Genomic DNA, 16,658 nt, shown 5'->3' with positions numbered 1-16,658 from the left:
GCGTCATAAGGTGCTACATTTGTAATGTCCGTCCATACCACCATGGACGTGATCCCACCGACTAAAGATGCTACGCGCTTACCCATATCGGACTAGTTTTAGTGTTATAATTTGTTATTTGGAATTTTGTACATTTTATAAGGAATTTGTTATTTTCTGAAGTACTGGACGAAACAATTAATCCAACAACACGGAATTCCTTTTCAAACAAGAATGGATGACTCGATCGCGGTTTACATACAGTTCTTCAGATTATTTTTGCGAAGAAAGAAGCATTAAAGCATTTTAAAATACAAATATAAAGGTCGAGATCCACAGACAGCACCGTACATGGCCCTTAATTCTTATAAGCTAGATTAAAAATGACCACTAAAAAGACTGGCAGAGTATATCGCCTTCCCGCCATTTGCACGTTTGAGCGGAAGAATACGGACAATGATAGAAATTCTCACTATCTTCCCTGTGGTCTACAATCTGTTACCGTGCGTCTCTTTTGACGTCCTATCTTTCTGTTTCACAAAGTCTAAATGTGTCCTCATTAACCTACCTACACATGGCAGTCTTTCTATTTGTGTTTGCTTGTGTGTTTGTGTTTGCCATTTCAGCTACGCTAAACTAGTTACACATGTAGTCGTGGACAGAAAGACATCACAATCGCGACGTATTTAATTTCTGCTTCTATGTGAGTATATAGCGTTTCCTGCCGGTTCCGTGCGCTACCTCAAAATCGGCTTTTACTGCTCAAATTGTCTTTTTAGTATTTATAAGTCCTTCGATCTTTTATTCCGAGCCGCCTGTGCAAGATTAATTCCTGCGCAGGTTTGTTTTGTGTGTTGTGTTTACGCCTGTTGACGTGTCTCTGTATGTTTGCTGATATACTTTGTGTTTTGTGTCTTTCTTTGCGTATTTGCCTCCATTTTTCCAGAGTTTCCCATAAAGTAGGAAAGAGCGCAGTATATAAATACTGCATTATTATTATTATTGTCATCATCATCATCACCATTCCACACAGATAAAGAGCTTCACAAGGTGGTGAAACCAGGCGCGGAGAAGGAGGTAAAGATCCACATTAAACTCCACTTGAAGTATTATTTAAGGAATCATTACATAAGAATGAAACTGGAAAGTTGCTTTATTCAAGAAAAATAGGAAACATCTCCGGGATATTCCTTATCCTCTCGCAGCAGTAACTACTCATCAGGCGGGGATATAGGAATGCTTAGAGCCTCACACGTGAAAACATTGTAGCAAGAATTAAAATTGATAAGTTGTATAGCGGAGAGTACAGTTGTACTGTACACGTGTCAGATGTACAGCAGAAGCACCCCACCGTTAGTCCATGTTTTCCACACTCGAGAGCATATCATGTCAACGAGGGTCTTTCTACCTTCTCTCGATAGTAGTCACGCCGTTGATGGTGCTTTTGATGTCCTTACATGCCAACCCAGCGCAGCACTGTTTCTCGTCTCCACAGTCGCGGTTGATGAATCGGCACTGCAACCAACAACTGGTGCGAGCTACAGACTCTTTAACACAAACCTAAGTCACACAGTCTTCATCTTAACCTCAAGTCACTGAGAGCACTCCTCAACCACATTCTCCTCTCTTGTATTGTAGGCAGTGATACAACATTCACTCTGCTTTGTGATATGTGAAATACATGTACTAGAATTGATCTCAATCACATCAAATAGCTCCATGCATCAGGCTAAGATTAGAATGTTTGTGTTGTCTGTGGTGTCAGGCTAAGATTAGATTGTTTGTGTTGTCTGTGGCGTCAGGCTAAGATTATAATTGTGTTCTCTGTGGTGTAAGGTTTAGAGGGGTTTTCTTACTCCAGGTCCCTGGACTGACGCCGAGATCAGCCCCGTCATCGCCAGGAGAAAGGCAAACACCAGTGGCTTCATCATCTGAGGACAGCCAGCGTTGCCAGGCACTGAGATTGCAAGAATAATTTTCCTATCTCCGCAGTCTCATATCACAATCGTTATTTATAACTTACCATAATTCCTTTTTAACATTAGTTCTATATATCAAACAGAAGTCATAACGGTTTCAGACAGTACAGATGAGTTGTGTTACGGTCGTTTGGATAGTAAAATATATCATTTTTCGAGCTGATATATGTGATCGAATTGACACATTTAGACTTTGAAGTATGGGTAAAATAAAATAAAACTAATATTATTTTTCCAATGTTTTTAGAGGCATAACGTGGCAGCAGTTAGCTGGAAAAAACTCGTCTGCAAGCAGTCCATTAATACAAGTTCGTGGTGTCACTAATTACTCAGCGCTGAATTAAGAGTAAAACATATGTGTACAAGGCTGAGATATAGAAACGGAAAAGTAGCCACAGAAGAAAGATGATGATGGTGACGATGCTGATGCCTACCTTTAGTATGTAATGCACAGCTCCTTCTTTACAAGACAAAAATATATCTCGATCAGTTCCAATGATCACTATATATATATATACTCTCTAAAAGTGGCGGCAGCTCGCATTATCTCGAAGCCGGCGTTCATAATCGATGTGTGGGCTTACATGCCCAAATGATATTAATTGTTTGGCCGTGCATGGAGAATTTAAAACTTTCACTACAAACTTTACACACCGCTATACTGCGACACACCTTCCATAAATCTTACCGAACCCCACGGGCAGATTCAGAAGTTGTAGAAAAAAGAAGAAAAAAAGGGGGGAGCATTTTTTCTTCTGAGGCTAAGTAAAAAGGAAATAATTGGGGAAGCTCACACATAGGTCTTTGTATTCTGCTGTCTGAAAAAACACGTGAACATTTGTTCCATGGAGTCATGGTGCGCAAAGGGACGAAACTCTTCAGGCAGACTCGCTATTTTCAGTTCAGTTTTCATTTCGTTTTATGTCCCTTGACGTGAGTCTTTATTTGGATTCTCGGGTGTGTAAGGCAAGACATTCATGCACATAATTATAACTACAGGCATGTGTGCACATATCATTCCATCGTAGCAGTAAAATATATTTCCCACCCACGTGTGCCTCGTGCGCATACAATTTTTAATGTTGTCTCCTAATGGTGTCCAATAAAAATGCAGTAAATAAAGTACTTTAATTTTTATTTAACAGCTGGTTATTTATGGTATCCATACGTATGAACGTATGCACATGTATACATACATAAGATCGATTATGTTCGTCTGGCGCTATATACTGCATGGTTATCGGGGGGAAGTTGGGGGGGGGGGCAAATGGAGAGACGCAGCGGCTGACAAAGTTTCTGTCTCTCAGGCCTGTCTTGAGTGGTGGTGAACATGTGACTGATAACTCCTCACCCTGACGTTTGTCAGCCTCTTCCTCTGTTCCTCTTTGTGTCGGCCCTAGCAGCCTCCACTCCAAAATACCCTGAAGGACAGAGCGTCGTGACGGGTCACATGACCGAACCAGACAAGCTTGAACCGCTTGACTGTTACGAGGGGTTCCTGGCATCACACGATGGTGGCCCCTGTGCTTCGTATAAAGTCCTTGGTTTTTTTCTCCATGTATGATGTATAAACCTCCTCGATCATGTGGTCTCCAATGCCTGTATTCTCTATATCGGCAAGGACTACGACTAATGACTGCGTCTGTTCTTTGCGTTCTCAGATTATCTGGCACAGACACTGCTACTTGTTCCCCATCCTGCTTTATTTTGTGAATAGTCAGAAGAAAAAAATAATTGGGTATGAGAAATCCATTGCTATGCGTAAGCGACGAGCCATGATCGGTATCTCCCATCTCACAGCCAGTTCGCATCAGTTTTTTGGGTTTCTCTGAGTACAGTTATAATTTTTTTTACACTAATTTGTTATTGTACTGTATTAATACCATGATTAATATATTACTTTACACTAACATGATATTGTTTTACATGTATATATTATTATTGCACTTATGTCCCTATTCGCGGAAATTCGTTTATCGCGGCTGGTCTTGGACCCTATTCCCCGCGATAAACGAGGGAACACTGTACATTTGCTATTACTCCAATCTTGTGCAAATAAATTTTGACAAAGGTTGACACACACAGGCCTACATTATTATTTGTCACTATATACCACGCATCTATGAAATCATTTTTAACTTGATCCAAAGTTAATTACTGTAGAGTTGATCAACTATAATATATATGAGTATGTATTTTAACAGCTTTCAAATGCAAAACTGGCCTGCCATACGCTACACTGAAAGTTTGCATCTTGATTTTCCCGTTTTAAGTTTTCACGGTAAATTTATCATCACTTGCAAACGACAGTCTGGCAGTCTGCCATACATGTGTCATTATTTTACAGACCAAGCCATTCTTTCTTGAACCATCAGGCTCCTCATGCATGTAAATCGAATGAGGACAGCTCCGTTTACTCATGAACGTCGATCCCCTACACGTCCATGATTTACTCGCGGAGGGCTAGTCAAGACCATAATGGGTCGTTTTCACTCACGTGATACACACGTTAGCAACGAGGCACTGTCCGCCATCTTCCTTCCCTAACGCTTCGCGTTTCTTCAGCGGCTCTATATCGGCTTGTGTCACGACACCGCTAGCGTCTCTCGAGCACACCAGCGGAGTCGGACAATTGCGTGCTCTTTCACTCAAATAAACAAAACGATTTTGCCTATACGAGTCTGTCTATGTTTATTGATAAAAAAAATAATAATAAAAAACCCTATGAAAACACAGTCACTATAACAATGGCTCTTCCTTTCGTCAAACACATTTACCAAGTGCACCGAACTCCTTGCACACTATTAAAACTCACTGTCTTGGCTCTAAAATGGGGGATTGAGCATGAAGAAAAGGCCAAGCAGGAATACCTCAGCAAAATGAAAGGGGAACATCGTTCTTTTATTATGATTGAGTCAGGGCTCCACATGAACCCTGAGTATCCTGTTTTTGGGCCTCACCAGATGCCATGATATCATGTGAGTGCTGTGGTGCTGGATGTGTAGAAATTAAGTGTCCTGCCAGACTGAAATCAAAAGACGCTACACACCAAGACCTAGACTTTTTGAAACTGGACAATGATCGGCAGCCAGTAGGACTCCAGGAGAAACATGCGTACTATTTCCAAGTACAGTGCCAGATGCACATCGCCAAACAAAGTTATTGTGACTTTGTTGTCTGGTCACCGCAACTACTGCTCCTAAAAATAAGAATTTTCCTGATCAGGAATTCTGGGAGGAAAAATCTCTGCAGGCTGCAATGTTTCACAAGGAATGTGTCATGCCCGAGATCCTGGCACACTATTTCTCAACTAAGAGAAAGTCTTTGGCAACATTTAACTTGCCAACATCATCTGCACAAAAGAAGTTCTGTGTGTGTGGGGGAGCTGATGACGGACGACCCATGATTCACTGCATTAGTGAAAACTGTCCATACAAGCAGTGGTTTCACCTTGAATGTATTAAACTGAAGCGTGTACCCAAAAAAACATGGCTCTGTCACCACTGCAGGAAATGATGAAGTTTATATTTTCTACAGACTTCATACAACATGATAATTGAAGAGACAAATGTTGCAATAAATGTATATGTATAATATTAAATACTAACAGTACATAGTGACACATAAAATTATATATGTTGGACGTAGAGACAATATCAAGGTGTTGTAAATAATTGTCTTTATTGTTTTATAAACTTTTGCACATTCAAATACATATTTATTAATCCTTTCCAGAAAACTTTTGTGTCTGCTGGCAGAACATAACTTTACATAAAAAATCATTACAGGCTAAGAGAAGAAACATATCAAAATCCCAATCTAAATAACATCACTGATATGGATTACTAAGAACTATTGGTTAGGTAATCTGAAATCCACAAAGAAGCTCTGGCATCAATATTGCTCTGAATTAGCTTCTGAGCAAACAAATGGCATTTGCAATCAAATGACAATAACATTTGATTCAATTATACATGTTGAGTATCCTGCTAATAAGCAAAACATATTAACAATATTCTGTCAACAGCAAATATTTTGATCAACAACATACAAAGCATGACATCTCCGGCAAGGAACAAATTCTATATTCTTCACACTGTTTCACATCAACTTACCAAGTAACTTATCTGATCAGTTGGATATCATCATGCTATTATAAATAAAGTGCGAAAGAACAAGAAGTACAGTAAGGTAATTGTGCATTTTATATCTGAGAATAACTTCTCTGGTAATGTAAACATATACAGATTGCAAGCATGCATTCTGAAAATAAATGCTGATTTCAAACTAAAAAATTGCACTATAGCTACTCAATAGGCACTATGGATTTATGTAAATTTACAATGCAGCAACAAAGCCGAACTATTTTGTCTATGACTGGATTATCATCACCAGGCTTTGTTGCCATCAGGTCAATAGGCACTTTAGACTGCAAAATTCCAAACTTTCTGCGAACAAAGCCTATAACTCTCTCAACATGAATTCGTACAGAGGCTATTTTTCTCGAATTTTCAACTTGTAGTGGTGAAGTTGCTTTTTCCCATGGGTAAAATCTGGAATTATTAATTTAGCTTGATAAAAAAGAACTTCATCTTCAATGTTGAACCTCTGTCGGCCATAATTATATCTCCTGGTAACAAGTTGGACAACAAAGAAGTATTTTCAATGATGTGTTTGTCTGAAGCCCTGCCACCAAATGCATCTGAAATGTAGCTGATTGAACCTTGTGGCGTGATCCCAATCAGATATTTGGCAGAATGATATTTTTTTATAGTTGGAATAAACTTGGATCTGATTGGTTTGGCCGATGGTTTCTGTGCTTCAAGTTCAAAACAGTCAACAATAACAGCAACTTTATCTTTAAAGTTTTCTCTAAAGCACATAGGCATAGACAGTTTCAGAGCTTCTCTTGAAGGCCAGTGCAACAAAAAAGACAACCGTGCTACAAGTACATCAAGAGTTCTATGAAAACTCCTTTGCACAGTTGACACGGATACTTTCAGCTGATACCCTATATCCTGGAATTGGTAGTTCAGTCTGATCTTAATTAAACACAGCAAAAACTCTTGCTCTTTGGACAGTGACTGTGTTTGATTAGACATGTATGGCTCTACCGTTCTGAAAATAAGGTCCATTACTGCCAATGAAGGAAGTCCTGTGTAGAATGGAACTTTAGCTTCATCTTCAACATACACCTGTCTTTCATAAAATAGAACAATGTTGTCTGTTTTTAACTGAATCAAGAAAGTCTGGTCTCAGAGTCCTGCATGATAGCATCTATATTTAGTCCAGTCAAATCTGTTTGAGTGTTCTGATCATTTGAACATGAATCTTCTATGCCACCATGTAAACTTTCTTTGCAAGCACTTGAGCAACCAAAATCTGTTTGAGTGTTCTTATCATTTGAACAGGAATCTTCTATGTCACCATGTAAACTTTCTTCGCAAGCACTTGAGCAACCAAAATCACTTTCACATAATTTTTCTTCCTGGCTTGTCTCACTGCTGATTGATTTTCGCTTCTTGCTTGCAGTATGTAGAGTAGGGACAGATGCATTACTTCTTTTGCGAGACACAAGCCTCAAATACCTGTTTTTTGAAGTCTCAGCTTCTGAGCAAGTACTTGATCGCTCATGTCCCAAGTGTAGAGTGGGAAGCCAGGAAGGGCTGTTCCGGAAATTCACATATGCTGGCTTTCCTAGACACAAGAATAAAACAACCCATGAATTACATCTTTGTGATATTAACTACCAAAAAATAATAATAATCAGCACTGAAACAAAATAAACCAAATACACGTCTAAAAATAAAAATAATGAAGTAGAAATAACATTTTTTATCCTCTCTCTCTATAGCTATAGTTTATTAGTCGTGGTCATGCATAATTCAAGTCTTGTTTTGATGTTCACTCAAATCACGTGAACTGTCACCAACCTACAATGAAGAAAATATTTATCACAATGTGTACAACATGCAGAACAACGTTAAATACTTTAGCAATTTGGAAAGCGTCTGGTTTCTTACCGCCAACAAAGTGTTTCGAACAGATAAGTATTTTGTTCCACTTCTCTTCTGTTGTAATATCCTTTCGGTAAACGGCTGCCTTCCACAGACGACGTCGTTCTTCTGTAAGAATTCTTGTTTCGTCGCCTCGGTTCAAAATAATTTTGGGTATCTTATGAAAAGATACATCTAGAGGAACATTTCGTTTACTGCAGGGCTTGTTTCCGCATCCTTTTATGCCGCAGACGACCATGATAACCGATCAGTTGCCAGCAAGCTTCAGTAACCACTGCTTTAAGAGGGGAGGAAAAATGGCCGCTGAAGCAGCTCGCAAAAACTGATGACGTCACGTGAAAACCACCCATTAAGCCTCGTTTTTGAAAGTCGGAAAAAAGTCGCTGGTGAATAAGGTCCGTTTCCTGCAGTAAAAGCTATCGCTGGTAGGTGGTTAGTTCAGGATTAGTCGGCTTGAATACTTTACAACAACAAAAACAACAAACTTAAATATCCTAGGAAGAAGATAGGTTAAAAAAAAAAAAAGTCCATAAGTATTTACATGTATAGCCGTAGTCGTATTTCCCATAATTAGGGATGACGTAAGCGGCACATCCGCTGTCCAGCGGCTTACTTCCGCTTTGTGTCATAAACAGCCGACGAGCGTGTCCACTAGCTCAAACGGTATTTCATCGAAAACAAGGTCAACAATCAGAAATTTTCAATGTTACACGAATAAGTGCTGAATATAGGATTCATGTGAATGGTGTGGACGATAGTTATTACTATTCTCTACCAGTGAGGGATTAAGACTTGTCTAGAAATGGCTAGACGTATTACAGCATCGAATCCGTTCGAAGAAGACGAAGACAGTTTTGAGTATATACCTCGAGAAGACGGCAAAAGTCCTTTCGAAACCAGACGTGAGCAGCTATCACGTCTGGTTGACGAGTCAGAGGATCGACAGTTGGAAAGCACGAATCGGGCCATCGCCAGTCTTTATGAATCGGAGGCAATGGGCACAGCAACAGCAGAGGTACGAATACCAGCAGCTTTATGATAAGTGATATGGTATATTGACATTATAAAATGTTGTATACTGATACTATAAACACAGACCTCCCTTCCCAGTAGTTATTTCCAAATATACTGAGGGCGATTTGCGTACATTTTACCTAATCAGATTCTAATTCATACAAAATTATAATGATGCAGTAGGATGTCAGACACAGTTGACAGGAAAACAATTGCATGATTAAAACAGAATAAATACACAGTGTACATTGCATAATTATCACTATTGATATTTTTGTTAGTTTTTGCTGACCTTATTAAAACGCTATGCTGATATATATACACACTGTAGTACAGAATATAAGACAAAAGGAGTCAATAGTCTCTGTTAAGAAATACTACAACTAATAAAATAATTGACATGAAAAAGTATCCTACCAGTTCTCAAAATTTGCAGTAATATCATTGAAGGAAGTTGGAACAGATAATGATGAAATTTCACATTTTGTACAACACAGCTTTTTCTTGAGTGTTTATGCTTTTTTCTGTTATTAGGATGTCGAAGTAAATAACAACCTGTGTATATGCAAATAGTGTATATGTATGTACCAGATCTGGTGTTTTGTTTTTGATTGAATATATATGTATCTATATAATATTATTATATATTTATAATAATATTGTATTTTATTGTTTGTGTGTGTGTGTGTGTATATATATGTGTGCAGGAACTTTTGCGTCAGAGGGAAGTGCTAAATAACATCGAGAAAAAGACAGATGATATCAACTCTTCCCTCACGTCATCACAGCGCCATCTGAACAACATAAAGAGTGTATTTGGGGGAATCAAGAACTGGTGGGGGGCAAAAAAAGACGCAAAGACTGAGCCTGCTGCTGCTCAGCAGAAAAGCTCATTAGACAAGTTTGTTTCTAGAAGCACTGGCTCAAACTCATCCAGTGAACCCAGAGGACAGAGATGGGCAAATGGTGAAATGGGGGAGGGTTTGGACAATGGGTTTGCGGCTGGTTCATCACGTTATATGAATGACAGCAGGTCTGCAGGGCAAGGCTCCATGCAGTTCATCCAACCCATCACCAGAAGTGCACGAGAGGAAGAGCTGGATAGGAACTTAGGTATGTTGAAACTTGTTCAAATTCCTGCTGTTTTCTGCATTCAATTATTCTGTAATTATTGCTTTTTTCTATATTCAGTTGCACTATAATTACTGGTGTTTTATAGTGTGTGTTTCCCCTGCATTTTCTGTACATATGTAAACTGTAATCAAGAATTCTATTCTTCACTCATATTTCATACTTTGGTAGTGACCATATTTCAGGGAGAAGAGTGAAGAAATAAGCAGATAAAGATAAAGACAGTAAAATAGAGTAACTTAAGAGTAAAGACATTGATTTCAGGCAGTAAAGATATATTTAGCTAAAGCAGTAAAGATATAGTGATTTAAGGCAATAAAGATAAAGTGACCTAAGAGTACAAATATAGTGACAAGACAGTAGAGATATAGTGACCTAAGATAATAAATATATAGAAGACAGTAAATTGACAAGGCAGTAAAGACAGTAACCATTTGTTAAGGAAAAAGGGGTGTTTGTTATTAACAAATGTGACTATGTCTCACTCTGAGATAGCGAAGGGAAGTAGCCAGAATGAAATTCTTGAGATGCACATTAGTCATGTTTTTGATGGTGATCTTGTCTGACAGGACTGATGAGTGATGGCCTGGGTCGCCTCAAGGGCTTAGCTCAAGGACTTGGGGAGGAGATAGAACAACAAAATGCTCAGCTGGACAGGATCAACCCAAAAGTTCAGCAGGCGGACATGCTGTTAGACAATCAAAATAAACAGATGTACAAAATCCTTGGGAAGAAATAATGGAGTGATTTTGGGTTGTTTTTTTTTTTAAGTTGGGAGATCACCGAAAGAGGATTTGACTTTCACAGACTTGAGCTTCAGCCACCATCTGCATTACTGCAGACATCATCCATGTGTTCAAGTCTATGCTTTTCAGTTTCTGGTCATGGGGGAGTACTGAGTAGTCAGAGGCTGAAGTCAACCATTTTGCTTTGATGTAGTAACCTCCCAGTTTATTTATGTCAGATTATCTGCAGAATGGGGTTACTGGAAGTTCATATGATCAAAAATAATTTGCTTTTTTATCACTACACCTCTGTCAGTCAGGATGTGCATAGTAGGACTCCCTTGGGATGCATTTAGTAGGTTTCTTCAGGTAGGAAGTGTGGTTTAGTCCACAGGCAGCTTTCACATTGCCCAGTTTGCTTTCAGTGAATATAAAACAAAATTACCTTCAGATCAAATCTTAGGTTCTAATTTCTTAGCACTTGCAACAATTGTTATTGCACAAATTTGGACCAGATATATTTTAAGGTATCTTTTGAAGAGTGTTGTCCTTATAGGTTTATAAATTTTCCATTAATGATATAGGTGAAGCATAACAAAATTGTAAAAATTAATCCTAAATATAGTCGTGGAATAGCTTAAAGGACTACTTGTCCTTAGAAACTGGCGGTTTGTTTTTCGGTGGGGAGGTTCTTTCAATATTCATTCAAAGCTTACATCGCAGTTTTCCATATTTTTTTTTTACATCATCAAAGTTAAAAAAAATAATTGTTCCATCAGCTCATTGTTGGTTGTTCTCTAAATATTTTAGACTTCAGAGAGATTGTTTAACAGTGTCATTAACACAATTGTTTTAATATGAAATCTTATAGTTGGAAGTATTTTTCCCTTAGAGCAGATGGGAAACTTCATCATAGCCAGTGTAATCAGAATTAACAAAAAGACAAGAGAGATGGCAATAAAGTGATTTTCTCATCTTGCTGCCAAGTTCATCTTCCTTTGGCCTTTGCTGAGTAAAATGCCAGCATTTCATTTGTAGGATATCCAAGAGGCGATGTAAGTTATCTTGCATTGGGAGTCTATATTATTATATTGTTAAGGTTAGAAAGGTGTAATAACAGCACTAACAGTGATATTTGATTTTTTAAAAATTTGTGCAGCTGTTTTTTCTCAACTGTTATTGTTTTTTTCCAGCTTTTGCTTTGTTTCCAATGCAACAGCTACATTTGTTTATAGCAAGAAATCCTAAACGGCTGTGTGTGATAGGATATATGTGCATTGTGAGTGTTGTCTGCAACTTGTCCATGATGCTATCAGTACCAGTCATTGATAAAAGTGTTTGTGGTCTTATTAAAATATGATTTATCATTATACTATCTGTGTGGCTTTGTTGTTTATGAAATGAAGTTTAATATTGTACATTATCTGTATGACATATTGCAAAAAGGAAAGACATCGACACCTATGTGCACTTGATAAGTATTAGAGGGTAATACTGCCTTCTATGTACATGAACAAAATAACATTTACATAATAATTTACACAAATCTTTATATTTTTCTTACACTGTTGCTTTGAAAAGTGGCATCAGTAAGTGATTGTCTCTTAACAAGGAGACTGGTAAATACTTTAAATACTTGATTTTAAAGGAATAAGGCAAACTGTGTAGTGTCTAATGGCTACCACACTTAGAAATTATGTTTGCAGGAGCATGTTTGCTTAAAAGAAAAGCGCAGAGAATTCATGAATTAGCAAAATATAAAAGATTTTTGAATGCTAATGTTCTAATTCTAAATCTTGAGTAGGAATTTTCAGATACCGTATCCTATAATCACTGTTACTTCTCTGTGCAAATTGTAATCCTTTAAAAGTCGGTGTACCTCATTTGTATGGAAGGGTGTGCTTTATAATCATCTGTAGGTGCTGCTTCTTATTTATAAGAATGTTCTGTTTTCACACAGAAGACTTTGTCAGTTATTTAGAGAAATCTGATGTGTCTGGTCAACATTTGGTGTGGACTTATTCATGCATTTACAGCTGTGCATTGTAGTTTTTTGTGTTTTCCCTTATCACTTGTTTCTATTTGTGGACCATCTTAAAGGCCCAACCTGACTCAAATGTGAATTTGTGCTAAAAATTATTTGCAGCTGGACATAAAGTTGCTGTTTGTTAAGAAAAATATGTAACACCCCTTTTAATATTTTTTTTTTAAAGAAAAGAACCATGACTTGACATGAATACAACTTTTGATACAACTGGAGACCACAGCCAAATCCAGAATTTCAAGCATATACTAACAAAGCATTGCCTTGGCAGCATCAGTGAGCTGACCTTTTGGTGGGAAACAATATAAATAAACGTAGCTGAGGTCTTGACCTCATTCCAAGACGCAGGTGAGCATCTTGGTGTTTAAAGCAGGGGTGGGCAATTAATTTTCCCAAGGGGCCGCATGAGAAATTGGGATGGTTTTAGAGGGCCGGACTAATATAGTTAACTCCGTTTTACCCAATACTGTATATATATACTGGCGGGTGGGCCGTTCAGAGACAGGAGGTGGGCCAGATCCAGTTTAAACCAGATCTGGTTTAAAGGCTCAGATTTGAGGAATAAGTATATTTTTTTCAACATGTTGGTTTGAAAATAATTTTCACTCGGATCAGCCTTTAAGATGTCAGAGATTTTATTTTGGAAGAGTTTCAGTGAGATTGAAAGTGCTCGTGGTAAAATTGTTGTCGAGGTGTGCGTGTGTGAATGCATGTATAACAGACCTGGGCAAACGCCGGCCCGCCTCCTGTCTCTGACCGGCCCGCCCGCTGGCCGCCCACCAGTAAATATACTATATATACAGTATTAGATAAAACTGAGTTAACTATATTAGTCCGGCCCTCTAGAACCATTCCAGTTTCTCATCCGGCCCCTTGGGAAAATTAATTGCCCACCCCTGATGTATAATGTCTGTATGTCTTCGTTCATCCATCGTTATGCTTTACAAAGAACAAACATACACTAAGGAAAATAGCCTTTTTTTTTAATGAGCAAATATGACCATTTAAAATATCCATTTATCCTTTATATGTATACATTTGTACAGAAAAGTGGTGCTCTCTCTCCATTTTGAACAGTTACCCACTACTCTATTTCTAGTTGGGGGCCAGAGGCTGGACTCTCATATTTTGTAATGACTATTAAAGAAAAACTTATAATGCAACCGTTATCAGAAAACTAGGTATGAAGCAGGATAAAGTGATACAATAATTATAGTCAGAGGTATCTTAATATGTTATGTAAAATATGCAACATCCTAACTGGTCAATGAATTGCACTGTTGTAAGAGACACTTCCATTTCTGGGCCAAGAGCCATATCAGCAGTCTTTGTCACACCTACTTCCCAAACATTTTCTTTCTCTATAGTGGTTAAAAGGCTCGCTGGAAGCATCCAGAATAGAGGAGCAGCAACGTAAAAATCAACCAAAAACATAAGAGTGGATGGACCTACCTCCCTGCCTCAAGTCTACTGTGCCTCACATGGGATAGACTAGATGTTGGCTTTCCTTCTGTATGCTACACCTTGCACAGGATTACAATCGCAGAGCTGGATATTCAGAATGTACAAAATGGTTGAAATTAATGCTATGGGTATATCACTTTCGAATGAGTTATATAGATTACTAATTTCTCAGAACAGAGATTTGCTCTAGAGCCTTCTTACTGCCCTATAATGCTATTGTATTTCAACAACCTGCCAGTCACTACATGAGCATGAGTGCTGGGGCATCGTTTACCACAGTTTCCCCATCCAAAATGAGAAAATAGCTGGGACACTCATGAAAGTCTCATATTGTCAACAGAAAGATCTGACTGTATAATACAAAATGTCAATCAAAACTCAGATCCAAAGTTTGCAGGTAGTTTGCTTGTCTCGATTACACTAACCTACTGTTTAAAAAAAAAATTTGTCCAAAAGCTTAAGGCACTTGACCTTATTTATAAGCATACTTATACAGTGTACTTAAAGACATACCCTGCCAGTTGAAAAGATTTTGGCCACTTTTTGAAAGACACTATTCATTGTCATCTTTCTAACAATTTCTGCTAGTGACAGTCTTCAATACTGTATTTTTAGCCTTTGTGCTCCATGGATCATTAAGATGAAAACATCAATACTGCTCTTCATTTTGTGTACTATGAATTATAACTCTACCAATACTGTGAGAACAGAGGAAATGTTTGATGGCAAATGAGGTGGTAAATGGGTATTCAATGTTTCTCTTGTCTGCTAAACTCATATAACCAACCACCTCATATCCACAATGAATGATAGGCTGTAGCTATATTGTAGGCAACAAACAAGATTTTAGAGACATGTCCTGGAACTAAGAGATAGTATTTTTTTTTAGCTTTTTATTTTATCTCCCCTTCAAACAACCATTCCAACTCTTTTTTTTTACAAAAAAAAAAAGAAGATAAATGGAATGCTCATCCCTGAGTTTAACATACTTTATCAAGCAAACCAACTTCAACATTTAATACCTGGTACAGGTATCTAAAACAGCTCAAATTTATCAACTTCATGGACCTTGGAAAATTTCTTTGATAATTTAAAAATAAGGAATAACTTAAATACAAAAGAATGATAATATATAGCAGTAAAATAGCATGAGATTATAGCCTGTCAAGGCACCATGTCATGATGAAGACAATAAAATATGACAAATCAGAAAATGTACATTTTTATGTGGGTATGCACCAATAGAGAAAATAAATAGTTTGCAAATGATAGTCAACATACACAGCTGCCTTTTTTTCCCTCATAAGGCATTGTTCTGCTCCTCTGAAAATTCTGGAAATCACAAACTGTATGTTTTTTTTCCTCCATTGATGATTAGTATGTACACCTAATTTATGTCCATAACAGTTTTTTTAATTAAAAATGTGTCAAGCCTTGGAAAAACCATGTCAGATCCAACAGAATTCAGTCACCATGCCAGCTCATGAATGCGAAGAACACACTGGTGTTACCATCTTGTTGATTAAAAGAAGCACGTCAAAATATTTTTAAAACCCTTTTTTTTAATTAATGAAAAACAACTGAAGTTGTACCCTATTTACATCACCATTTCCAAATGTTACAAAGCATCCAATCACCAGCTCTCATTCAGCTAAGTGTCCAATCAATCTTATTCAACCCAAATCTGGCCAATGTTTTTTTTGCTTGTCTTTTCTGTTTATGAGAAACCAAGATAGGACCAGCATTTCTCACTGTCATCTCAAGACTAACATTGCTGCAGAAAATGCAAATTGTCGTGCACATCACGCTGAAAGCAGTCAAAGCACCCAGCACATGAGGATGAAAGGCTTCCACAAGCAAGTATTAAATGGCTACTTTTTTGCTAATGCTATTTATCTTGGAGACAAATCATCATTCTTTCTGTGAGTTTGCACACCTTGGTGTTTGTCTCCCTTTGTCAAAGCATAGCCCTCTGTAGTGGTGACACCAGCTGCAACAGGACATCTACTTGCATGCTGAGTGGCATGCCAGGCTGTCTCTATGCTCAGTCACGACATTTTAATCTAGCTGACTGCAGCTGAAGATCGCCGAAGACTTCCTCCCATCATCAGCAAGTTGAGAAAGTAATGGATTACAGCTGACTGCTTCATTACCTCTTCAGCACCTTTTGACATCATCTCCATGGGACTGACCTCAGACTCCTTGGCAGCAGGTGCAAGCAGCGTTGGCCCAAAGATTGTTGAAAGGTTGTGGACACTCATTTTGTTATCTTGCATATGTTTGGCCACTCTACAGAAGAAAACAG

At 38.0% G+C, this 16,658-nt stretch overlaps 2 protein-coding genes and 2 long non-coding RNA genes across 5 annotated transcripts in view; 2 read left to right on the top strand and 2 right to left on the bottom strand.

Annotated features, from left to right (window-relative positions):
* Positions 1-1,052: 1,052 nt before the first annotated feature.
* LOC112562414 lies at positions 1,053-3,214 on the bottom strand. Its single transcript, XR_003098860.1, has 3 exons — positions 2,393-3,214; positions 1,836-1,910; positions 1,053-1,494 (listed from the first exon to the last, which is right to left on the bottom strand). It is a non-coding gene; the product is annotated as an uncharacterized LOC112562414 (long non-coding RNA).
* Positions 3,215-8,222: 5,008 nt separating this feature from the next.
* On the top strand, positions 8,223-15,304 carry LOC112561303. Its single transcript, XR_003098666.1, has 2 exons — positions 8,223-8,400; positions 13,059-15,304. It is a non-coding gene; the product is annotated as an uncharacterized LOC112561303 (long non-coding RNA).
* Positions 8,591-11,609, top strand: LOC112561302 (soluble NSF attachment protein 29-like). The gene is made up of 3 exons (XM_025233703.1): positions 8,591-8,990; positions 9,697-10,102; positions 10,690-11,609. Exons 1-3 carry the CDS (start codon positions 8,778-8,780, stop codon positions 10,857-10,859), a joined length of 789 nt encoding a protein of 262 aa, XP_025089488.1. The 5' UTR covers positions 8,591-8,777; the 3' UTR covers positions 10,860-11,609.
* LOC112561298 overlaps positions 13,857-16,658 on the bottom strand; it is a 32,962-nt gene continuing 30,160 nt past the window's right edge. For both annotated transcript variants that reach the window (XM_025233697.1, XM_025233698.1), the window contains exon 25: positions 13,857-16,642. In XM_025233697.1, the coding sequence (XP_025089482.1) occupies positions 16,417-16,642 (226 nt within the window). In that variant the 3' untranslated portion in view covers positions 13,857-16,416. The remainder of the gene's footprint in view (positions 16,643-16,658) is intronic.

This window comes from Pomacea canaliculata, linkage group LG4 (genome assembly GCF_003073045.1).
Source record: "Pomacea canaliculata isolate SZHN2017 linkage group LG4, ASM307304v1, whole genome shotgun sequence".
In the NCBI taxonomy this organism is placed as follows: Eukaryota; Metazoa; Mollusca; class Gastropoda; order Architaenioglossa; family Ampullariidae; genus Pomacea; species Pomacea canaliculata.
The sequence above is the reverse complement of the archived record's forward strand: the minus strand, read 5'-3'. Positions and strand labels throughout refer to the sequence as shown.